At 31.8% G+C, this 24,661-nt stretch overlaps 7 protein-coding genes across 7 annotated transcripts; 2 read left to right on the top strand and 5 right to left on the bottom strand.

The window, feature by feature from the left end:
• Positions 1-39: 39 nt before the first annotated feature.
• Positions 40-5,710, bottom strand: BX663DRAFT_509197 (uncharacterized protein). The gene is made up of 2 exons (XM_051527588.1): positions 3,060-5,710; positions 40-2,958 (listed from the first exon to the last, which is right to left on the bottom strand). The coding sequence occupies exons 1-2, from the start codon at positions 5,700-5,702 to the stop codon at positions 202-204; spliced, it is 5,400 nt and encodes a 1,799-aa protein (XP_051382990.1). The 5' UTR covers positions 5,703-5,710; the 3' UTR covers positions 40-201.
• A 2,764-nt stretch (positions 5,711-8,474) lies between these two features.
• On the bottom strand, positions 8,475-11,366 carry BX663DRAFT_509194 (uncharacterized protein). Its single transcript, XM_051527587.1, has 5 exons — positions 11,340-11,366; positions 10,595-11,173; positions 10,443-10,507; positions 9,886-10,368; positions 8,475-9,823 (listed from the first exon to the last, which is right to left on the bottom strand). The coding sequence occupies exons 2-5, from the start codon at positions 11,071-11,073 to the stop codon at positions 8,676-8,678; spliced, it is 2,175 nt and encodes a 724-aa protein (XP_051382989.1). The 5' UTR covers positions 11,074-11,173; positions 11,340-11,366; the 3' UTR covers positions 8,475-8,675.
• A 2,583-nt stretch (positions 11,367-13,949) lies between these two features.
• On the bottom strand, positions 13,950-15,401 carry BX663DRAFT_509166 (uncharacterized protein). Its single transcript, XM_051527586.1, has 4 exons — positions 15,356-15,401; positions 14,998-15,271; positions 14,378-14,928; positions 13,950-14,292 (listed from the first exon to the last, which is right to left on the bottom strand). The coding sequence occupies exons 2-4, from the start codon at positions 15,107-15,109 to the stop codon at positions 14,038-14,040; spliced, it is 918 nt and encodes a 305-aa protein (XP_051382988.1). The 5' UTR covers positions 15,110-15,271; positions 15,356-15,401; the 3' UTR covers positions 13,950-14,037.
• BX663DRAFT_509163 (uncharacterized protein) lies at positions 15,304-16,073 on the top strand. Its single transcript, XM_051527585.1, has 3 exons — positions 15,304-15,648; positions 15,728-15,840; positions 15,917-16,073. Exons 1-3 carry the CDS (start codon positions 15,506-15,508, stop codon positions 15,997-15,999), a joined length of 339 nt encoding a protein of 112 aa, XP_051382987.1. The 5' UTR covers positions 15,304-15,505; the 3' UTR covers positions 16,000-16,073.
• Positions 16,074-18,493: 2,420 nt separating this feature from the next.
• On the top strand, positions 18,494-19,063 carry BX663DRAFT_569045 (uncharacterized protein; the record flags this gene model as incomplete). The annotated part of the gene is made up of 1 exon (XM_051532111.1): positions 18,494-19,063. A coding segment is annotated over one exon (330 nt), but the record flags the coding sequence as incomplete, so codon positions are not given.
• A 1,236-nt stretch (positions 19,064-20,299) lies between these two features.
• On the bottom strand, positions 20,300-21,472 carry BX663DRAFT_536418 (uncharacterized protein; the record flags this gene model as incomplete). The annotated part of the gene is made up of 2 exons (XM_051530625.1): positions 20,890-21,472; positions 20,300-20,767 (listed from the first exon to the last, which is right to left on the bottom strand). The coding sequence occupies exons 1-2, from the start codon at positions 21,013-21,015 to the stop codon at positions 20,300-20,302; spliced, it is 594 nt and encodes a 197-aa protein (XP_051382985.1). The 5' UTR covers positions 21,016-21,472.
• A 1,160-nt stretch (positions 21,473-22,632) lies between these two features.
• On the bottom strand, positions 22,633-23,843 carry BX663DRAFT_509158 (uncharacterized protein). The gene is made up of 3 exons (XM_051527584.1): positions 23,326-23,843; positions 23,248-23,290; positions 22,633-23,188 (listed from the first exon to the last, which is right to left on the bottom strand). The coding sequence occupies exons 1-3, from the start codon at positions 23,413-23,415 to the stop codon at positions 22,641-22,643; spliced, it is 681 nt and encodes a 226-aa protein (XP_051382984.1). The 5' UTR covers positions 23,416-23,843; the 3' UTR covers positions 22,633-22,640.
• Positions 23,844-24,661: the final 818 nt, after the last annotated feature.

Here is a 24,661-nt window from a genome sequence, read left to right as displayed (position 1 = left end):
AAGCCATCAACTTTAAAGTTTTTGCTGCTACCTAAATAGTGTTATTATATCAAAGTATGAATGTATTTATTGTTTAATATTATATATTATTATTTTATTTTTTATATTAATACAAATGCATTTACATATAAATATACTTGATGTTTTTTTTGTTTCTATAATATAAAATGAAAAAAAATGATATAGATATCTATATATGCTTTAAGAAGAAGAAGAGGTATCTGTACTAATTGTTCTACGAGTAATACCACCTGTCACAGGCATATTAGTGCTACCCATCAAATGTAGATCAATTTCACGAGCACACATACGACCTTCATTAATAGCCCAGACAATTAAAGATTGACCACGGCGACAATCACCTGCTGCATAAACACCAGGAATATTGGTCACATACTTGCCCTTGGGGGTCTCAATATTATTACGACCATTTTGCTTCACTTCTAATTGTTTAATTACTTGAGATTCAGGTCCCACAAAGCCCATAGAGAGCAAGACAAGATCAGCTTCAAATACGTGTTCAGAATTAGGTACTTCAGCCATAGCCCAACGACCGGCACTATCCTTTGTCCATTCAACACGAACTGTCTTGATACCTTTCACAACCCCGTTTTCTGTCACAAATTCCTTGGATAGAATGCAATATTCTCGAGGATCCTTACCAAAATGCTCTTGGACTTCAGCATGACCATAATCAATCTTAAAGACCAATTTGTATTTAGGCCATGCATTATCTTCCGCACGTTCTTGTGGAGGACAAGGTAATAATTCAAAATTAATGACAGATTTGCAGCCATGACGCACTGAGGTAGCGATACAGTCATTACCAGTATCACCACCACCAATAACAATCACTCTTTTATCTTTCGCAGAGAGGTAATTACCATCCTTGAGACCTGAATCAAGCAAGCTCTTGGTGTTGGCTTGAAGGAAATCCATAGCGAAATGAATACCGTCAGCTTCACGACCGGGGATCTTGAGATCACGAGGCCATGTAGCACCCGTAGCAACAAGGAGGACATCGTTCTCTGCTCGAAGCTTTTGAACATCTACATTCACACCCACATTGGCATTCGTGACAAACTTAACTCCCTCAGCGGCCAAGAGATCAATACGTCTTTGAACAATTTTTTTATCCAGTTTCATGTTTGGAATTCCGTACATAAGTAAACCACCCATACGATCATTACGATCATAAACAACGACAACATGACCTGCCTTATTGAGTTGATCAGCGGCAGCTAAACCAGCAGGACCAGAACCGATAATGGCAATTCTTTTACCTGTACGTTGAGCAGGGGGTTTGGGAATCATCCAACCTTTCTTAAAGGCATAATCAATAATAGCACATTCAATACTCTTAATCGCTACAGGCTTCTCAGAGATACCAAGGACACAGGCTGATTCACAAGGTGCGGGGCAAACACGACCTGTAAATTCAGGGAAATTGTTCGTCATCAAGAGACGATCAAGGGCATCCTTCCAGTTATCTTTGTAAACGAGTTCATTCCATTTAGGAATAATGTTACCAAGAGGACAACCTGTATCGGATTGACAGAAGGGGGTACCACAATCCATACAACGAGCAGCCTGTTCATGGAGTTGAGGACGACTAAGACGAACGTTGACTTCATCCCAATCACCTATACGCTTTTTGACATTACGATAAGGATCGGATTTACGTTTGTATTTCATAAAGCCTCTCAACTTGTCAAGCTTCTCACGTCGTTTGAGGATCTCTTCTTCATTCAAGATACTATCCTCAACGTCTTCCACAGCGGGTTCATATCTTTGCTTTTGAACTAAACTCTTGGGGGTATCATCTACTGCCTTCTTCTTATTGGATTCTTGTGCCTGTAGTTCACGTTGACGTTGTAATAATGAAGCATACTCCCTTGGCATGACCATCACAAATTTAGGTAAATAGTCATTAAAGTTTTTCAGGATACGATCGGCAATTTCAGAGCCAGTGTAATGACGATGATCTTCAATTAAATCACGAAGTTCTGCAATACGTTCATCATCATTTACAGTTTCAAGATCAACCAATTCAGTATTAACACGTTCATGGAATTTTCCATCCATATCTAAAACATACGCGATACCTCCAGACATACCAGCAGCAAAGTTACGACCCGTAGAACCCAAGATCACCACACGACCACCTGTCATGTATTCACAACCATGATCACCAACACCTTCACAGACTGCAAGGGCACCCGAATTTCGGACACAGAAACGTTCTGCTGCAATACCTCTAAAGAATGCACGACCACTTGTGGCACCATAAAGACAGACGTTACCAACAATCACATTTTCTTCAGACTTGAAAGAACTACATCGAGGTGGATAAATGACAATCTTACCACCCGAGAGACCCTTACCGACATAATCATTAGCATCACCTTCGAGTTCGAAAAAGATACCAGGGGCCAAGAAGGCACCAAGGGATTGACCTGCAGAACCCTTGAAAATGGCATGAATGCTGTCTTCTGGAAGACCCCTTTCACCGAATCTCTTTGAGATATGATAAGAGAGAGTAGCACCAAGTGCACGATCCGTATTGACAACCTCAGTTGTATCAATCTTCACATGTTTCACACAGCCTTCAAAGATAGGTTCAGCTTCACTAATCAAGTAATTATCAAGTCGAGTATGCAACTTGTGCTTTTGTTTTGCAACGTTATGTGTAGGGACACCGGAACGTAAGGCGCTGGCAGGTGTCAAGATAGGAGAGAGATCGAGATTAGCGGTCTTGAAGGTACGCAAACTATTATCAAACTTGAGAACTTCAGCATGACCCACCATATCATTGATAGTACGGAAACCTAATTTGGACATGATGGTACGTACTTCTTCTGCAACATAATAAAAGAAATTAATAACGTGTTCAGGTTTGCCTTGGAATTTAGAACGCAATACTGGATCTTGTGTAGCAATACCAACAGGACATGTATTCTATGAAAACCAAAAAAAAAAAAAAAAAAAAAATAAAATAAAATAAAAATAAGTAACACCAGAATATATAAATATTTATATATTTGTATAAGATTGTTTACCAAATGACATTTTCTCATCATGATACAACCAAGAGCAATAAGAGGTGTAGTAGCAAAACCCCATTCTTCAGCACCTAATAGACAGGCAATAGCAACATCTCTACCTGTCTTGATTTGACCATCTGTCTGGACTACAACTCGACCACGCAAGTCGTTAAGAACCAAGGTTTGATGAGTTTCAGCAAGACCTAATTCCCAAGGTAAACCAGCATACTTGATACCTGTCCATCGAGATGCACCTGTGCCACCATCATGGCCTGAAATCAAGATATGATCAGCTTTGGCTTTAGCCACACCAGCAGCTACAATACCAACACCTACTTCAGAGACGAGCTTTACAGAGATACGAGCGCGTGGATTAGCTGATTTGAGGTCATAAATCAATTGTTTAAGATCTTCAATAGAATAAATATCATGATGAGGAGGAGGAGAGATCAAGCCGATACCAGGTGTAGTCTTACGCGTGGACGCAATTTCTTCAGAAACCTTGGGGCCCGCCAACTCACCGCCTTCACCAGGCTTTGCACCCTGAGCCATCTTGATTTGTAATTCATCTGAATCTGACAAGTAAAAGCTTGTAACACCAAAACGGCCTGAGGCGACCTGTTTAATAGCAGAACGTAACTTGACACCATCTTGTTCGAGTTCTGAACGTTCAGGTTTTTCACCGCCTTCACCCGTATTTGATTTACCTCCTAATTTGTTCATCGCGACTGCAAGGGCTGTATGGGCCTCCCAAGAGATAGAACCATAAGACATGGCACCCGTTACAAATCGTTTTACAATCTCAGTCCAGGGCTCAACCTGTTCAATAGGGATGGGTTTACATTCTTCATAGTTGAAATCGAGTAAGCCTCTTAAGGTACAGCGTTGAATAGCAGCATGAGAATTCTTGGCGTGTATATCATAAGCATCTTGATTCTTACGACGAACAGCGTCTTGTAAGTTGGCCATACTAGCAGGCTCTGCGATATGAGATTCGCCACCATGACGCCAATGGTATTCACCTGATTCTGGGAGGCCAAGGGGTTGAATTCGATTACGAGTTGGATAACCAGCTTCATGCAATGTCAATGCATCCAAGGCAAAGATATCAAAGGTAGCACCCTTGATACGAGATGCGGTACCTGCAAAGCAACGACTGATGACAGTATCGTCAACACCAAGTGCCTCAAAGATTTGTGCACCTTTATAGGATGCTAAAGTTGATATACCCATCTTGGACATCACCTTTAAGATGCCATTGTTGATAGCCTTTTTATAATTGTAAATAAGCTGTTCAATCGTATATTCACCACGAATGGCACGTTCACGATGAAGCTTCATCATGGATTCCATAGCCAAGTAAGGACAGATTGCATCCGCACCATAACCCAATAAGACACAAAAATGATGAACTTCACGTGCCTCTGCAGTTTCAATCATCAAAGACACACGACTACGTTTCTTATTTCGAACAAGATGGTGATGAACACCACCTGTGGCAATCAAAGAAGAGATAGCGACTCGATGAGCACAAACAGCACGATCAGATAAAACAACAATTTTATAGCCATCATCAATAGCCTTTGTCACCTCTTGACAGATACGTTCAAGGGCTTCCATATAGCCTTGTATACCAAGTGCCTTTTCAAACGTAGTGTCGATGGTAGCCACCTTCCAATCAGGGAAAAGTTGATCCATAGATTGAATAGCACCCAATTCATCCATAGAAAGTATAGGAGAAGGTAATGTCAGTTTACGACATTGTTCTTCATTGACTTCCAAGATATTACCCTCGGGTCCTACGTAACATTCAAGAGACATAACAATTTCTTCACGAATAGGATCAATAGGAGGATTTGTAACTTGGGCAAAGAGTTGACGGAAATATTCAAATAAAAGACGAGGTTGATCAGAGAGACAGGCTAAGGCAGTATCGTTACCCATTGAACCAAGAGGCTCTTTACCCTCAGAGATCATAGGAAGTAATAAGAGATTAAATTGTTCTAAAGTATAGCCAAATGCCTTCAAACGAGGATCGGTATGGATTGTAGTATCATCTAATTGAACAAACGAAGTGTCCTTGGTAGCTTCTACAAGCTGCTGGAGGGTGATCTTTTGGTTCTTAATCCAATCAACAAATGGTCTCTTCTTGGCTGTTTCGAGTTTCAATTGAGTATTATCAACAATGATACCTTTGACAGTATCAACGAGTAACATACGACCCGGTCGAAGACGGCCCTTTTCAACAACTGTTTGAGGTTCAACAAAGACAGTGCCAACTTCAGATGCACATATCATAATATCGTCAGAGGTCAAATAATAACGACAGGGACGAAGACCATTACGATCGAGGGAGGCACCACAATAACGACCATCAGAGAAGGTGAACAATGCAGGACCATCCCAAGGCTCCATAAGTGAAGCTGCCCATTGATAGAAGGCCTTCTTTTCTGGAGTCATTAGATGATTGTTTTGCCATGCTTCAGGTACCATCATCATGACTGCCTCTGGTAAAGTTAAAACACCATTGACAACTAATAATTCTAATACATTATCAAAAGCAGCTGAATCAGATCCTCCTTCTTCAATAATGGGGTAAAGCAAGTCTAATTCATCACCAAACTTATCTGAAAACATGACCCCTTCACGAGATCTCATCCAATTTTTATTACCACGCAATGTATTAATTTCACCTAAAAAAAAAAAAAAATAAGTGACATGCTTTATATATATATATAATATATACACATATATATTACCATTATGAGCGCACCAACGCATTGGTTGTGCACGATCCCAGGAAGGAAAAGTATTTGTAGAAAAACGAGAATGAACCAAAGCGAAATGAGTTGTATATTGAACATTTACCAAATCATAATAATACAAATACACTTGTTTAGGTGTTAATTGGCCTTTATAGACAATATTCTTATTTGAAAGCGAACAAATATAGAACCATTTTTTCATGGTAAGGGTATGAGTAGCATGTTTACGAAGAACATATAATTGACGTTCAAAATAACGTTCATCAAACTCATTTGTAGAATTGTAATTCTTCAAAGTAATAAATGGTTGTAAGATAACTGGCTCCTTTGAACGAGCAGCAGGTCCAATAATAGTTGAATCAACGGGGACTCTACGCCACCCCAAAATGATTAAGTCTAAAGCATCTGCTAATTTTTCAAAGACCTTTTGACATTCTTCAACATCTTTCATAAATAAATTTCCAACAGCATAGTGACCTTCCATAGGTAATTTGATGCCTAATTCTCGAAATACTTCATTGACAAAGAATTGATGTGGAATACCTTGAACAAATAAAATATTTCATTACAAAATGATTCTATTAATGTTTTTTTTTTTTTTTTTTTTTTTTTTTTTTTTTTTTTTTTTTTTTTTTTTACCTGTCATAACGCCAGCACCATCACCATCTCGAATATCCGCACCACTGGCACCACGATGTGTCATATTACATAAAACATCGTTTGCATCTACTAAAATCTTGTGTGAACGTTTACCTTTTACATGAACTATAAATCCTACACCACAGGCATCTTTTTCATATTCGGGGTTATAAAGTCCTTGTGCCTTGGGAATTACATTTGCCCATGATTTGTTTTCAATTGATATCATTCACTTGTTTACTTTTTATTTTATTTTTTTAATATAAGAAAGAAAGAAAAGTATTAAAATAAAGTAAAAAAAAGAGAGAGAGGGAGAGACAAAAAAAAAAAAAAAAAAAAAAAAAATAGCAAAACAGAAAAAAAAACCAAACAAAATAGAAAAATGAGAAATTTTCCTTTAAATTTCCTTTAACAAACAAATGAAAAAATCGCCGCTTCACCTTTTTTCTCCATCTTTTTTTTTTATCAAAGTGCCTGAAGAGAGATAAAAATAAATAGGAGAAACATCATTAAAGTTTCATTTTATTATAATTTTTGACGTATACGTTTCACAAGAAAACGCTTAATATACATTTATCATTTGAAAATATCATTGAATTTTTATTCATTTTTTTTATTTTTTAATAATTTAATTTTTTCTTTTTTCTTTTTTTTTTTTTTTTTTTTTTTTTTTTTTTTTTTTTTTTGCGTAGAAAACATGATTATCTATGAATTTATTACCGAACTGATCCGATAGTCTGATATTAAAACTGATTCAGTTGAACTCGTAAATGGTTACCAAGTTTGAAAAAGCCAATAAAAAAGTTTTCTGTGTTTAAATTGGAAAGAGATCTTGTGACTCAAAAAAAGAAAAATACGCAAAGAAAAAAAAGGAGGGGAAGAGGCCTGTAGAAACTATCAATCTGTATCTCAAATATATAAACAATAGCTTTATTTCTATATATTCATATGAAATAGGATTTTATATACATAAAAGCAAAGATCTACAAAATATATTCATAATACCTTGATTAGCAAAAGTAAATTAAATGCTTTGAAACAGCAAAAATAGATAAGATAATTAAATTTAATAGGTTAAAATATAAACTGTGGTATATGACGTATCTTTTGTCAGTAAAAAATCTATAAGCTTATCATTATGGAGTATACATTCCTCGTTTAAATAAATTAAAATAAAGTTTCACACTATATTTTTTTATGTAGCAAAAATAAGCTTTATACATTTATCATATCAAATGAAAAAGAAATAGCACATGGAAGCTATATAAATGAATATGTGTTAAATATGCATTCTATAAATTGAACAATTGTATCTCTGTCTAACCCCTTTTGCCCTTTTTTTTTTTTTTTTTTTTCGTTAAATCTGTATATTTATTAAATCTATACAAATAGACAGACAAAAATAAAAATATTTTCATTTTTAGTATCATATAAATCATATAGCTACTATTGTTAGATATTTATTTATTTTTTATTCTTTTTACATTTTAATTGATAAGCATTTAAGGAAGGTCTCTTATCTTATAGTAGGGAAATTCACAAGTAAAGATAGAGATGTACATAGCACTTCAAAATACACATAAAATTCTAAATTAATTAATATCGTCTTTATTTTTCTTTTTTTTTTTTTTGTTTCCTTGAATATAGTATTTCAGAAGAGAGGTAATTCTCTTTTTTCAATCTCATAATGCTGTTTCTAGTTTTTTTTTTATGATTTATGACCCAAATGTGAAATAAAATAGAATTTCAGTTATTCCTTTTTATTTTTATCTTTTTTTTTTTTTTTTTTTTTTTTTTTTTTTTTTTTGACTCAAGGTACTGAAGGATCTTTGTGTTAATTTACATACACGAAAGTTTGAATTTAGTTATCTTTAATAAGCTTGTTTACAAATATTAGTTTAAGAACTGAAGATATCTCGGTTTTCAAACTTATTGAATATTTATCTTATATTGTCTAATTTACTAAATAATACAATTTGTACATAAAAATTCTTTTCTTTTTATTATTTACAAATAAAAAAGAATAGCATAATTAAATAAAAAGGGAACATAGTAAAGAATATGTACATACATGACATACTTAAAAAAAAAAAAGCTATGAATTAGCATAGATGTGTTCAAGTTCAAATTCCGTTACAATAAAATAACTTATTGTAGACGGAAAGAAAAACGTTAACAGTGTGTTTATATATTTACTTTCCATCATAATATGAAGATTTAGGTGGTCTTATCTCATACCAGAATTTACAATTTCAGGCATATCAGATTCTTTATTTGTTGTTGAATAATGATCGGGTAAAATGTTAGCTCTAGTGGGAATTCGCTGATTGGCACCCATACTTACAAATTCAACACCAACGGTATTAGGTATAAATGAAGTAGAAGGAATTGTCGTGGTCATAAAAGGCTGATGATGCTTGTATTCATTATGAGTCATTTCAGATGATTTCATCAGGGGTATAGCATGATTCGTAAAATCCTGTTGCATAATAGCAAAAGTAGATGCTTCTGATGGTTGCTGTAGCGATGGTGGTGGTGGTGGTGATGATGATGTCGTTGTTGTTGTTGTTGCTATTGGTGTTGCTGTAGTAGCTATTGAAAGTGGATTGACCAAGGTGGATCTTACTTGTGCTTGTAAAGGTCTTCTTTGTCGACGCTGTGATTGAGGATGGGGTAACGCTGAATTAGCTTGTTGGTACGTAGTTGCGAAATTAAATACAGTATTGTTTGTAGCTATGACAGGCTTATCTATTGTAGAATGAAATGGTGTATTATTGAACATATTGTAATTATGACAATCATTTTGTGATGGAAAATAATGTTCTAGATTTTCATCATCAAACTGACTAGGATCAATACTAAGATTATTGGCTAACGATTCAATATTAACTTGAAGCATATCAATATCTTGTGCAATGGTTTGAGCTGACTGTGTAGCTGTATTCAAAGTTTTAGAAAAGTCAACCAAATTGGGTCGTGTTTTGTTTGTATGCATATCATGGGTCTGTTGCTGACTAGAATCTGTAGCATAAAATGATAATGGTGTGCTCTCAGGTGGAGGGCTGGGAGTGATATTGCTATTAGAATGAGGATATTGTCTTTGAGTAAAATTATTATAGCTATCAGTAGTATCATCTCCTATTTTTTGTTGAAAGTTTGAATTCTTATTTGAGAAATTAGGAGATCTCATATTATGCGTATTATTATCATTATGTAGTTGCAACACAGACGATAGAATATCGGTCAAAGTGGATGTAGGTATTGTTGGTGAATTTATTGCATCTGCTCCATTGCTATTCATAAGTTTACTAGTAGATGTGCCAGCTAAGGATGCAGCTTCTTCAATAAGTCCTTTAGGAAGTAATTCTGCATTATCTATAATGGATTTGGGTTTAAAATACATATTTTATCGATTATTATTATTATTATTATTTTACTCATACTAATGGCTAAATTGTTATTAGAAAAGATGCTGGTTAAAAACTGAAGAATTTTTTCAATCGTATTTTGATGTCGTTGATATTTTTCTCTAGCATTTAACGTTTCTTGCCAGAGGATTTCATTATCACGATGAAGGTCTTTCAATTCATTACCAAGATTAGTTTGCTGTTGTTTGAGAGTAGCAATGTCTTGAACAAAATGCATAACATTGACACTATCGTTCGCTATATCATTTACTATATCACGATCACGATTACGTTTACGAGTAGCAAAGATAAGGAGATCAGGTCGACCACGCTGAAAATTTGGGTTACTAAATTCCCATATTTCATGCTCGCTTTCTGCTATAAGAACACCTTGCTGAAGATGAGGTACCTTGTGGAAATCATACATATTGAGTTGCCGTACAAAGGATGCAAATGTGTTGTGTTTGTAGAATCTAGGTAATACTGTCTTTGCAAATTCTTCATGCTTTTCAACTAAGTATATATATGTCTATTAACTATCGTTACAATATTTTTTTTTATTTTTTTTTTTTTGGATATCACAATACCAATGAAAGAATTGTCATTTTCTGACCACCTAATCAAATCATTTGTAGTTATATCGTCAACCATACTAATTTATATATTTTACTATTTAATAAAATACTTTTCCCTTTCCTCACTGTTATATCGTTTATATTATAATTATATCAAGTTTTACTTGTACAGCTTGTTAAGAAAGGCAGGAACAGATCTTTGAGCAGTTAGTTTAGTAGGTGATGATACTATATTATTATTCTTAGGAGTTGTAAGAAATGAGCCAGTTGAAGACGAAGAAGAAGATAAAGCTGATAATTGAAATGGTGACGTATTGCTTTCAGAAGAGCTATCTGTATTACTACCACTTTTATTTACGGTAGGTCTTTTTGTTGCTAAAGTCGCTGATGGTATTGATAATACTCTTTTCTTTTTTACATCATTTGACAATATTGAATAAGAAGAATCAGATGAACTGGCTGCTGAGGAAGAGTTCGAAAATATTTGTTGTGGATTTTTTAATACAGTTGATAAAGAAGGTGATTCAGAAGATGAGGAAGATAAGGAATATGACCTTTTTCGGGTTGTTGATAACTTGTTTGTTGAATTTGTATTATTTCTCATTGATTTTTGTGGTTTCTGAGAGTTTTTTTGTTGACTCATAATAATAAATGTATATTTTATGAGATTTCCCCTATTTTTTTTCCCTTTTAGATGTATAAAAAAGAAACAAACAAAATGTATACACAATAAAAGAATTGAACTGATACAAGAATAGAAATAAGAATATATTTATGTGGTATATATTTTATTAGTATTTTATCGTTATCAAAGGCCTTTTTTTATATGTATACAAATATTTTTTTTTAAAAAAAAAAAAAAAAAAAAAAAAAATATAAGAAAAAATAAAAAAAAAATAATATTTTTACCCAAATGTAAAAACTGGATAATTTTCAAATTAATAAAAGGAAAAAAAAGGCAAAAATTGTTTTTTTATTTTTTATTATTTTTTATTTTTGGATTTTCTCCCTTTAGGCTGGAAAAATCGAGATTATAATCACAAATTATAGATTTAAACTGAATATGGATTTTTGGGTCTAGCCTAAAATTTATCGCTTATTTCAAATAAAGAAAAAAACAAATGCGCATTTCGTAATATGATAGTCTTATGTTAAGGAGAACCAAAATAAAATAAAATATCTGTATATATTATGCAGTTATATATTTTAATAAACTGATAAATATTTATATTTACAATATTAGTTACATTTTACTCTTTGCTACTCCCTTTGTGTAACCAATCTTTCCCAGAGTCAAAAAAAAAAAATCAGCATTTTCATCAAAAAGGGAATCAAAATATCACATTTGTGTAAATGGAAAAAAAAAAGTAGGTTATAATATGAGCTCGATATAATAGTACTAGTATCATAAAGCTAAGTCTTATATTGGCAAATTATACGTTAAGAAAAATAATGGATTTAAAAATATAGAAAAAAGCATGATATCCATATCTTGTATTCTTGTTTTGTTTATGGTTAATAAAGTTTCGTTTATCCTTTTCTCACAGAAAAATGCCATTTTTTTTAAGTTGATGAATACACTAGGATCCATGACTTCATATTTAATGTTGTTCAATATTTGTGTACATCTAAGTTTTTGTTTTGTTATAAAAAATAAAATGAAATCCCTTTCAATATAAATCGTAAATGTTTTATAAAAAGTCAGATATTATACAATAAGAATATTTACCTTTTTTTTATTTTATCTTTTACGTCATTTCTTTGTAACTGGCATAGAGTTGCAATATATGCATACATATACAGATATAAACCTTCTGATTTTATATGTATACTGTGATGCACATGCAGTAACAATAATAGAAATGTTCAAATGATTTACACTAAGCAGAAATATTTTCAAATCGTGGCTTTTATAAAAAAAAAATAATTCATGGATTGTGTATTACTCTAAAAGACCATAGTTGTTGATAATTTCTAGACAATTATAGATCTTTGAAAAGATAAATATTCTGTAGTAGATAAAACAGATGTTGAGTATAAGTATTTTTTTTTGTTATCCATTATAGTAATGCTGATTTACTAATTAATTTAAATACATTTTATATCTTATAAACACATCGATTTTTGAGAATATAAATTTATGGGCTTTTCTCTGTATTTAATTTTGGTCTTTTGTTAAGAATAAAGTGCTGCTTCACTAATTCAAATCAATCTCTTGTTAAATAGATTTATATCATATCATTTGAATAGATAGTATTTCAAACATTGGTCTTTACAATGTACTAGACCATTTATTATGATTTTAATTTTGGATTTCTGATTACTTGCCTATACTATCATTAATAGAAATGCCCTGAAATACGAAGACTTGTTTTAAGTAAAAGTAATAATAACTATAGCTAATATACCGAAATGTGATATCTCTCTTAAAAGTAAGTTTCTATTAGTCGTTTGCCATTTTATGTCTAAGGATAATATATTGTTAGCCTATAAAAGATTTAACATTTATCTTTCTATTTATTAAAATGTATAATAATTTGCTATAAAAGTTATTCAATTTAAGCATGTTATACTTTTTATTGTTCATATAGATCTACCATCTATTATATTTGTATTTGGGGAATAAACATGTTAAAATGAAGTTTAAATATCCAAATAGAACTAAAATAATCTCTAATTGAAAAGTAAATAAGCAAATATCTTAAAAAAAAAATGGATCTTATACTTTTATGTCTATCGGCCAAATCAGTAATATAATTACGTATTCGTTTTTTTTTTCTTTTTTTTTTTTTTTTTTTTGCTTACAAAGTAATTTTTTGAACGTGTTTCTTAAGTATGGTAAATTATCTATGCTCCATTTGAACATTAAACTTTAAAGAAAAATAAACGTGCTAACATTACAATGCTAATGATTTTGAGGTTTTCTTTATTTTATTATTTTTTAGCCCCCCTTTTTTTTCTTTTTTCTTTTTTTTTTTTTTTTTTTTTTTTGCCATGTTCCCCAAAAGAAGAAAACATTCAATAGCATATTATTCATTACTGTTGATCAAAATATTTGCATTTCTAAATATTAATGAAATTAAAATAGTAGTTACTTTTCATACTCTTGTTTTTAAAGTAGAACGATTAAGAAGGCGTATCAATTTTTTCTTTGTGATATCCACGAATTAACATTTAGCACTAAATATATATAAATTAATGTATAAAACCACGCCATTTTATTTGTATAATGGCGTTCATTTAACCTAAAAAAAAAAGAAAAGTAAACGTATCCATATGTGGTTACTTTTTACTGGTAACCATAGTAATCATAGCAGCACAGTATTATTATGATTATCATTATTGTTGTAATACTCCTCCTCAATTAAATCCAAAGCTTCGGAAAATGTATACATATAAGGATGTTAAAGTTTACGTGTCACTGAAACTGTATTCAATTATAAAATATATACAGTAAACACGTGTGTATTTACGATGATTACCGAAATTTAAAATAGCAGAGAGTTACGGTTTCTTATTATTGCATCTTTGTAATATATATTTTGTATAGCAATATATATATACAATAAAAAAAAAGTTTATTATTATTCTCTTTGTAGATATTCATTTAAGAAGATAACAAAATGTTTGATATGACTTGAGAAATACCAATAATAAAGACTAATATGCAAATATCTTGTATAAAACAGCTCCAAATAAGTCTATAACGCAAAAAGATAGTCACAAGTTGACCAAAGGGATGTGGTAATTGTGTAGCGAGTTGTATCAAGGTGTTGGAATTAGTAGGCATCTTCCCTTGTTGATAAAATAAACGTGCTGACTGCATACATACTTCTAAAGTAATGAAATACCAAAACAAAGGCTATGTTACGTATGCGTATTAACAAAAACAAAAAAAAATTAGAGTAATTATAAATATTGTCATTATTTTCCCTTTTATTCCTTACCACATGGATAGCAGGAAAATTTGTTAAAGAAGCATCTTTAGACAATAAAGAAGCAAATCTATTTGATCCAGCTCGTGTCCATTCTGCATAAACTGCGTAGAAACCCAACATAGTCATCATCATTAAATGTAATAAATTCCAATACTTTGCCGACTTGTCCGTCATTTGTAGTGCTTCTAAATTAGTTGATGTTTCATTACCATTACCTTTGTTTATATTCTGACTAGCTAATAATGCAGCGAGAGGATTAAATCCTCCTCCATCGTTTGCATTACTCATAGCGGCTGCAAGTAGTTGTTCGAAAGGGTCTGCTGTACCTTCATTATTAGCAAGAGATCTTTCGTTGAACATAGTATTATTAGAAGCCAATGATCGTGTTGGAGTGCTATTATTTAATGTATGTGGTGCACCTAATTCATCGCTAGGATCATCACTTGGTCTACGTTGACGAGTAGGGGTAGGCGTATTACTGTGCTCTATTGATTCAGACTTATTCACAGCTGAAGTAGAAGGCGAAGGTGAAGGTGATGATGAAGGTGTGATTCGATTTGCTAAAAAAAAAAAAGAAAAAAAAAAAAAAGTTCAATAAAAGTGATTTACATCATGTTTATTTGACTTACGAAATGCAGTTCCAGTAATTTTGTTAAGACGACTTTCACCTGACTGTAAAATACGTTGCTGCCTTTTTAGTCTACGACGTTCAAGCTTTTCTTGTTCTGTTAATTCACCCATTCGTGTAAAATTGAGAAAAAAAAAAGTAAATATTCGCGACGGCGTGCTTTGATGAATGGTATCAATAAAAGTAGCTAAATATTATTTTAAGCCCCGTTCTAATCGATATTGTCTTTAATGTGGATCTAATATCTCCAAAACTTTTGATAAAGATCTATTTATCTGTAAAACTGCTTTTAGATGCCTTTATTTTTTATTTTTTTTATTTTTTTTCGTCTTTACAACATAGCTTTTAGAGATCTTTACATTTATACATTTATACAAATTTTGACCAATTACAGACTGTAAAGACTATATATATCTACAGACACCCCTCAAATTCCCCCTTATACTGCTTAATAGGCATGTCCCTGGTCAACTAAAAACTCCTTTTGACATTACTTTGATCAGAGACAAATGTCATTAAGAACAGCAAAGTCAACTAGTGAAATTTTAAAGCATTTAACTTCTGGGCCCGGTGCTGCCAAATTACCCTCAAATGTTTCCAAAATTACTTTAACATTTGCTTTGAAGGGAAAGAATGAAAGTGCATCAGCAAGGTAAATATAAACTGATACCTTTACTAGAAAAAAACAAACAAACAAACAAACAAACAAACACATAATGATTACCTTTTAGGCACTTTTTACGAGAAAATCTTCCTCGTATTCAATACAACAATCCACATGTTAATTATGAAGTGAATAAAACTTTGGATGCAACTACTACACCTAAAATTGCTGTTCATTTTAGTAAGTTATATTTACAAAGTTTTATATTCAATTTATTTCCAACTCTCCTTTCCTTCCTTTTTTTTTTTCTTTTTAGGCAATGGACGATCTAAAGAAATTGATATTGCTAGAATTCATTCAGATCATATTGTTGAACGAGTATTTGCCTCCACTTCATAATTTTTTTTTTGTACAATAAATATAATGTATATAAAAGACCATTATTTTCTGAAGAAAATAATTTATTCAACTAACTATATGCAATGAGTCAAAACTGGGTGCCACTATTGAAATCAAGAAGATATTGCACCTGATCATATTTGGAGCTATTTATTTTATTTTATTTTATTTTCAAAGCTGTTTACGTTAGTAGAAATAGACTTTATGGTAGTGTTATAATAAGCAGAAGCTACATTAGAATAAAATTATAGAAATGTATATACATGCATAGTTTTCATGAAAAACGACCAAATTCAAGTGAAAAGCTATACTTTCTCCATCGGAATATTGTTTACTAATATGCTTTAGTTTAATTTGTAATTAGTAATTAGCAGACCCAGATATTCAAGTTTCTTTTCTTTTTTTTTTCTTTTGTTTCAACGGTTGTGAGATTATATCACCCGAGTATTGGATCTTGCTCAGTAGATGATTGCACCTACTTGGGTACAATAATACATATTCTATGCTGTGTTGATGTAGTCACTCAAGTTTTCCACTTAAATTGAATGATTCTGTATTCCCTTCTTAGTAGCTACCAGTATACAAGTTATGCATACATGTGATTTTAAAGATTTATACATTTTGAGTCATATGTTATATCGTGGTTTAAAGGAAACTATGCTTGTAAACTGATCCTACTCTATATGACCTCTAAATCATCCTTACAAAAAGTGCTTGTTTTCTATTCTACAACTTCTTAGGATTCTAGGAAGACCTATATTTTGAAATGGAAGTGTTATCCATATTTCACTTGTAACAACACCATCCTTTGGGATGTTACAGATTATCCATCTTTTTGTTTCTTCCAAGAAAAAAAAATTGTTCTTCGTGTTCGATTGTTAGTTTACCAAAAGCTTTCTCTGCCATGTTAACTAAATATAAATACCTATCTAGCTGCTTTCAAAAATATTTATTGTTTCTATCTAACTTTAGAAAAAAAAAATTTTTTTCCATACATTCTTTGTCCTAGTAGTAGTGTTTATGAATAGGCGATCTATACAAATATAGATAAATAGATATATGAGATCTTCTCCTAATAAAATGGAAGAAACAGTTATCATTTATTCCTTTCAAATTGCATATAAACTTGAATATATTTACATCTAGAAGATTGTAGTTACTCTCCTACTTATAGTAACTATATACAAGTTCCTTTATATAACACCTTCATCTTTTGAAAGGTATCAATACTTTGCTATGTTTTGAAAGAAAAGTAAAACTTTTGAAGAATTCTATTATTCTCTTTTAATAAATGGCTATTCTTCGATTGTGCTTAATTTTTTTTCTTTTTTAAGGAAATCTATGATGCCTTCCCTAAGAATGAACTTTCTTAGTTTTTTTTTCTTCTAAAAAAGATAGAGGCACAAGATTTATTATAAATTATAATAATAAGGATATAAAATAAACGATAAAAAGGGTATTTTAGTATTTGTTCTATAAAGTTTATTGATGCAAGTAATAATAATAATAATAAAAAGTTATATAAAGAGTTTCCTTTTAATTATATGTTTTGTCCAAAAATAATGATAATGATAAAATAAACAAGTGAAAATACACTTCACTTGGGATAGATATCCTGGTTAATTTAGAAGCAAGAGTTCCTCTCTCGTATATACACTTTTCTATTTATTTTGACACAAGTATTGCAATTAGTTTATCCTCAGCTTGATTCCATGCATATATAATTGCAGATACATAGTTAGTATCAATTAAGCTAAGCTATTCTATGATACAGCTAGAACATAGAGATGAGAAGTAACTGCTTTGGCAGTTATAGATGAATTAACCTTTTATTCTAGTAATCTCAACAGCCCAAATTTCCCTTCCCTATTCCTGTGACTTATAGGCAATGCAATAATTATAAATCTACTGGGTTTTGAATAGATATTTAGACGTACTTTTTTTCTGGGACAATTTAAAAAAAAAACTTGGTACGTTTTAGGGAACAGACACAAGACAGATTAGTAAAATTTCAAGACTATTTTAAAACCATTTGAGATCCACAGCTGAGGCTATTTTTCTTTTCTTTCACAATTTTACTAAATAGTGCCGATTTAACAAGCAATGTCGTTTATTCCATATCAACCAAACCAGCAAGAACAATGTGTAGATGAATATACTACTTCTGATGAAGAAATGTTAGAGAGAGAGAGAGGGAGAGGGAGAGAGAGAGAGGGAAGAAATACAAGACACAAATTATAGTCATGCTCAGTATAGTGTAATGAACGTTACTACTAAAGATAGCATGGCTGATGATGAGTTGGAAGAAATAGAAGACAACTTTTCCAATTTGATACTTGAGGAGGAAGACTTTCAGCTAGTTCAAATAAAGTACAAAAAGTTACTCTCACGCTTAAATTGCTGACTTCATTCACAGTTTGCAGGAAGAGGGTTATCTTGTGCCTGAAGCTGCAAAGAAGGCAAGTATTCCTCGTAACACAGCCTAGCCTATAGAATATGGAATAAATTTAATGAGAGTGGTGGTAAAGAGCTTCATGGGTTCAAAAAAAAAAAAAAAAAAAAAAAAAAAAAAAAAAACGTCAAACATGACAATCGTGGAAGACTACCGATCTTGTTCGAAGAACATATTCAGTTCTTGATCAAATACATTGAATCAAATGCTGTATCAACTGTGGATCTAGCCCATAATGAGTTATGTAAAGCTTTCCCAGGTTTAAGAATCTCGGTCAATGCAGTTTATAAGCATATGAGGACAAAATGTAATTTATATTTAAGGAGAGCTGAGGTTCTTCGTGAGGAACGAGATCCTGATACGACAATTTGAAAGAGAAAGTTGTATAATTGAAAAATGTAAAGAAAGAGAATAATTCTGATTACCAGAAGAATTGTGCTTTTATAGATGAATCAGGTTTCAATCTACATGATATGATTGTAGTCGTCCTTACAACTAAATTAATAGAGATAAACCATCATTTATTACATAATAAAGAGGTTATTCAAATAAAACTAGTGTATTGTACTTCACAGCATAATATTCATTCTACACTCAGTTTTAATAGTAGTCATTGTTAAGGTATTCGAGCATTAAAAACTAATTATACACATCGTATTATGTAATAATAAGGATACAATAGGTTTATGACTGTTATATTCAATTACACGATTATTTATACATGCCATACATATTATATACACATCTATAATATTAAATATTGCTATGTAATAACTTCTCGGAGGATGATGATAATGATAGTAGCATATAATAATTGGTATTATTGTTATAGCTGGAATATTCACTGTGAATTAATATGAACGCGTTGCTTACTCCAGAAATAATAACTTATTACAAGCTAAATATTTTAGAGATAATATTTACACTGACAACATTTACACTGACAACATTTACACATAATGCTTTATTATACCAGTATTCACTTATCCAAATCATACTTCTATTAATATCACTTACCTTGCGAAAAACATATAAATAGCCCTTGCCATTTTTCCATAGTATTTTCTTCTTGTACAATTTTTATATTATTTTTCTTTCAATAAACTATACAGAGTTTCCACAGACTTGTCTTCTTTGTTTTCTCTTTCCTTATCCTTTGCAATCAAAACAAGAATGATCACTTAATGGTATATGAATATAAGATATATATATATCATGGATATAATGTGGGAAGGTCATAGATATATCAATCACAAATATAATTATTATCTTAAAAAGTATTCAGCAGTAGACTTGGACGGTAACTTTCTAAGCTAATCCCATAATTTTCATCCAGGATTAGACGATTCAATTTTCATTGTCCAATCAATTCATTATAGAGGTAGCCAACATCTCGAAAATGATATTCCAGTTGCTTCGTAGTCCCCAGGATGTGGGGATACAAGCTGATCTCAGCTCTACAAGCCTCAGCCTCGCCTCGTCTCACTCGCCTCCCTCCCCTCAATTTTTCTGATTTTTAACTTTGGTTAGGGTTAGGGTCTGCTTTATCACTTGTATACCAAATGTACGCTTTTTTGTCATTGCTTCAATACTAGCTCTTTTCCTCTGTTTCAAAATATATTGGAGTAATGAGTTACTACATTCAACTAATAGCTTTAGGGAGTGTCTTGTCATTTCATTATCAAACCCGTTGCTACATTCAATAAAAAAGCTTTTCGTTGTTTGTTATCGTGTTTTTTCCTAAACCATCCGCATATTTTCTATCTGAGAAACTAATGACGAAGTCATTGCTTTCGGAAACTGCTAAACCCTGTGATTCAATCATTTTCTCGCACCAGCAGAACTCTGTCAAATTAGATTCTTGACTGAAATACTTAAACAAAACATGGGGACAATGTATTTGACAAAAGGTGTACGCTCATTGTTGTTATTATTGCGAAATCCTTGTTTGCACTTTGAGGTGAAGTCTGCAAGAGTATAGCAAACAATGTCCATAAATGTCCAAGTAGTACCGGTAGCCTTAAGTCTTTTTTTATGGTTCCAAAGTATTTTGATGGAATCTTTTTTATCAGTACTTAATACATCTTGAATAAATTCAGCAACACCGGGAAAAGAATCGAATGAAGCAAATTTATTTTGATCCACAACGTAACCCCTGTATTCATTCATTGCTTTCTCGTTTTTATAATTATCATCATCAGTCAAGAACTCCATCCCAATTTCACAGAAGTCTCTGATCTTCTCTCTATTAACGTATTGAGTCTTTGGTTTATGTGGTGCTATCAAGAATGTAGTTGGATTAAAAATAACGAATTTCTTTTGATTTTTATCCAAGGTACAGGTCAGAAAGAAAAAAAAAAGAAATTAATCGCATGAATTAGCATTTTATATTTTCAAGTTACCTTTTTTGTAGGTGTTGTATTTGCTGTCGATTCTACTGTTGTTGAGATTTGATTGACTTCATCTTTTGTTGTTCCTAAGACGTGCGTAGTTGCCTCTTCTTCTGCTGTTGAGCCTGTTGCACCATCAATATATTGATCTTGGAATTCATTAAGGCTTCTCATTGTCAACGCATTTCCAAGCCTTTGTGCTTTTTCATACGCTTCTTCTCATTCCTTTGTAATCTTTCTTTTGCTAACTCTTGGCTCATTCTCGTCCATCATACGTTTGTATTCCTGGATAAAACTGTCTTTCGTTTTTCGAAGTGAGAAATAACTATATACTTTTTGAATAAATATATTGATGCCTGAAGGCAGCGCTATCGACTGATCTTTGCTATTCATTATTTTATAAAGTGCGGCTTTAATTTTGCTGTATATCTCCTCAGAAATGTTTTTCATCAACTCATCCTCTGGAATGCAATCAATGTGGTGTTGTAGATTGCCAAAGCTGCTAACTAGCATTGTTAAAATGTAGTTACATTCGGTAAACATGTTTCGCGCTTCTGGAGTAAGCGTACATTCTTTATCCCAATCGCGGGGTAATTTTGAGGGACCAACCATTTTAAAAGTTACAGCAAAGAATAAGTAATGGCTGAAGTAAAAAGAATCATGAAACGCGTCATTTTGAGAGATTTTTGAGGAAGTCAACCAAACGCTCCTTTCGAAAACATCGTCAAGAATTTCTAGAAGAGAGTTTTTAGCAACTACTGTTGTATGGGTTAAGACAGAAATAAATCATGAGACACAGGCACAAGTAAGAATAAATATTATTAGGAAAAAAAAGAATTATATAAAAAAAACTAACTATTCTTCTTGTACAAACTATCTGGCTATTTATACTTTCCTTGGTAGTTCTAGATGATATTTATAGATGCTACTTCATTGATGTTGTGTTAAATATTGACCTCTTAATTATATTATCAACAGTCATGATACAGATCATGATCTGGTAGTATATTTCACACATCGCTAATTTAATCAGGGTTTCATTTGGAGGTTTTACATTTAATAATTGCATAATTTATGTTTGACATAATGATATATTTCTATACAACATTATTTTGTAATGAATATTCACATTTATGTTTTATTATATCTTTATGATGTTATGTACAAATACAACAATCCATCTTGTCAAAATTATTTCAGAATTTAATTGGCTCATATTAAGGGTGCTTCTAGGGAGAAATTTCATCCATCTACATGAGCACACACTGCTTTACAGGCTACTTTTCTCCAGTTGTGAGAAAATACTATGTTTTAATTGGCCGAGGATATATTGCCTATGCATCCATCTTTCATTCAAATCTCAATTAAGTTGTTGTATTTGATAAATCATATTTTTAATGCAGTTTGCTATTGATAAAAACCATTGAGACTTGTCTAATGTAGATATTAATCTAGACCATGTGGCTGGGGTAATCGAAGTTTAAAGCATGAAGCTCCAAGAATGGGGTTTTTTTTTCCTGGTTTAATTGTGTATTTAACTAAATTTGGCTTTTCCACTGTTATCATGGAAATATCAAGAAACTAAGCAATATATATGCTTTTTTATGTAGATTATAATGAAGAAAACCTTGAAAAATGCAAAAAAAAATGGAAAATTTTGGAAATATTGAAATCTGCTACAATATAAAACCAACTGAACCCGTTTTGGTCTCAATAAAAAGAATTCGTGAGAAGCCTCAAGCATACCATTTATATTCTGAAGAACCAAATAATTTTTACAATAATTAAAGGGTACAAGTTTATTTAGATCTATTATAAAATTCATTTCTATAATCAAATCTGTCTAATATTTTTTTGTTATTTTGTAAATTTTGAGCATCAAAAATAAAGACTTCATTGTTTATAGCAAAAGTCTCAATTGCAATTTTCTTAATAGCGGGATTTTTTTCAATTAAATTTACTAAATCACTGCTTCTTGTTGTTAATCCAGCAAAGCCTATTGAAATCAAGCAAATATCATGATCACAAGAATTTATATACTCCAAAAGATCTTGAGTATTCCCATTAACATTTTCCAGGCTTTCCATCACTTTGCTGTCTGGTTTTAAATCACGCTTCGCAAAAGGTGTGGAAGCCCAACTTGATGTTGATACATATATTCTTGTAGCAAAAGATCGTACTTTTAAATTGCTAACCATTAATTGTATCAATCGAGTGTTATTTTCAATATCATCATCAGTTGGAGATTTGCGGGCGTAGCCGACAAGCTCTATCCCATCACGTATAAGAGCCTTCAAAGAACCTTGGTATCTTGGTAGGTAGGTGGTAATAGAGGCCACGAGTTCATCTACAAATAAAAAGGTTAGAAGTTTCTTTCTTGCTTGTTTTTTTTTTATTTTGGTTTACCATAAAAAGCTTCATCTAAGACAGATAATTCTCTGTAAACTTGCTTTCTTTTTTTTCCTTTGTATTTAAAAAATCTACCTTCTTGTTTCGACACCAAGTAGCAAATGATTGTGCGGTAGTCGTATCAAAAACCGATGTGTACTGTTTAACAGTTGATATACACATCATTGGTTGCTAACGTTTGTTGAGAGTATAATACGCTATTATCGCGTTTTTTCGAAGAAAACACTTCATCTAAAAATTGTTTGATTTGTCTATTGGTAACAAGTTCAGCTTTCTTTCTCGTTTCTCCAACTGACTCTTCACTTGGTGGAATGCTATCTGCATACCTTATGTACCCAAGAGGATCACTGAGAGTTCTTTTAATAGAAACCAGAATTGGCTCATTTTCCTTGATATTCCAACAAATGTCAAATGTTTCCAAGTCTTCAATTTTTTTTGTACTTTTTTACATTTGCTTCCGTATAGTCGACATAAAAAGCCATACAGATAGCCTGATCTCTGGTATATCTCATTTCTTAGTTATCAAATAGATACAAGTTGGGTAATAGATGGATGAAAGACGGATGAAAGACGGATGAAAGACGGATGAAAGATGGATGAAAGATGGATGAACTGAGTCGGCGCTTGAATAGACATTCTCCTAAATATGCAAGACAGATAAAACACGGATGAAAACACGGATAAAAACACGGATAAAAACAAGGATAAAAACAAGGATAAAAGATGGATGAACTGAGCTAGTATTAATTATAGTGTTTCATAGGAACTAATGAAAAAAAAACTTTAAAATTGAGTAATATAAAATTAATAGTTTTTTGACCGTTGTGTTATGATTGTAGTTGCCTTTATAACTAAGTTAATATAAATAAACCATCATTTATTACATAATAAAGAGGTTATTCAAATAAAACTAGTATATTGTACTTCACAGCATAATATTCATTCTACACTCAGTTTTAATAGTAGTCATTGTTAAAGTATTCGAGCATTAAAAAATAATTTTATACATCGTATTATGTAATAATAAGGATACAATAGGTTTATGACTGTTATATTCAATTACACGATTATTTATACATGCCATACATATTATATACACATCTATAATATTAAATATTGCTATGTAATAACTTCTCGGAGGATGATGATAATGATAGTAGCATATAATAATTGGTATTATTGTTATAGCTGGAATATTCACTGTGAATTAATATGAACGCGTTGCTTACTCCAGAAATAATAACTTATTACAAGCTAAATATTTTAGAGATAATATTTACACTGACAACATTTACACTGACAACATTTACACTGACAACATTTATACTGAAAACATTTACACATAATGCTTTATTATACCAGTATTCACTTATCCAAATCATATTTCTATTATTATTACTTGTACTTACCT

The sequence above is a fragment of the Cokeromyces recurvatus genome (genome assembly GCF_025118155.1).
Source record: "Cokeromyces recurvatus strain NRRL 2243 chromosome Unknown BX663scaffold_12, whole genome shotgun sequence".
NCBI lineage: Eukaryota > Fungi > Mucoromycota > Mucoromycetes > Mucorales > Mucoraceae > Cokeromyces > Cokeromyces recurvatus.
Note: the sequence above shows the minus strand (reverse complement) of the source record. Positions and strands in the feature narration are given on the sequence as shown.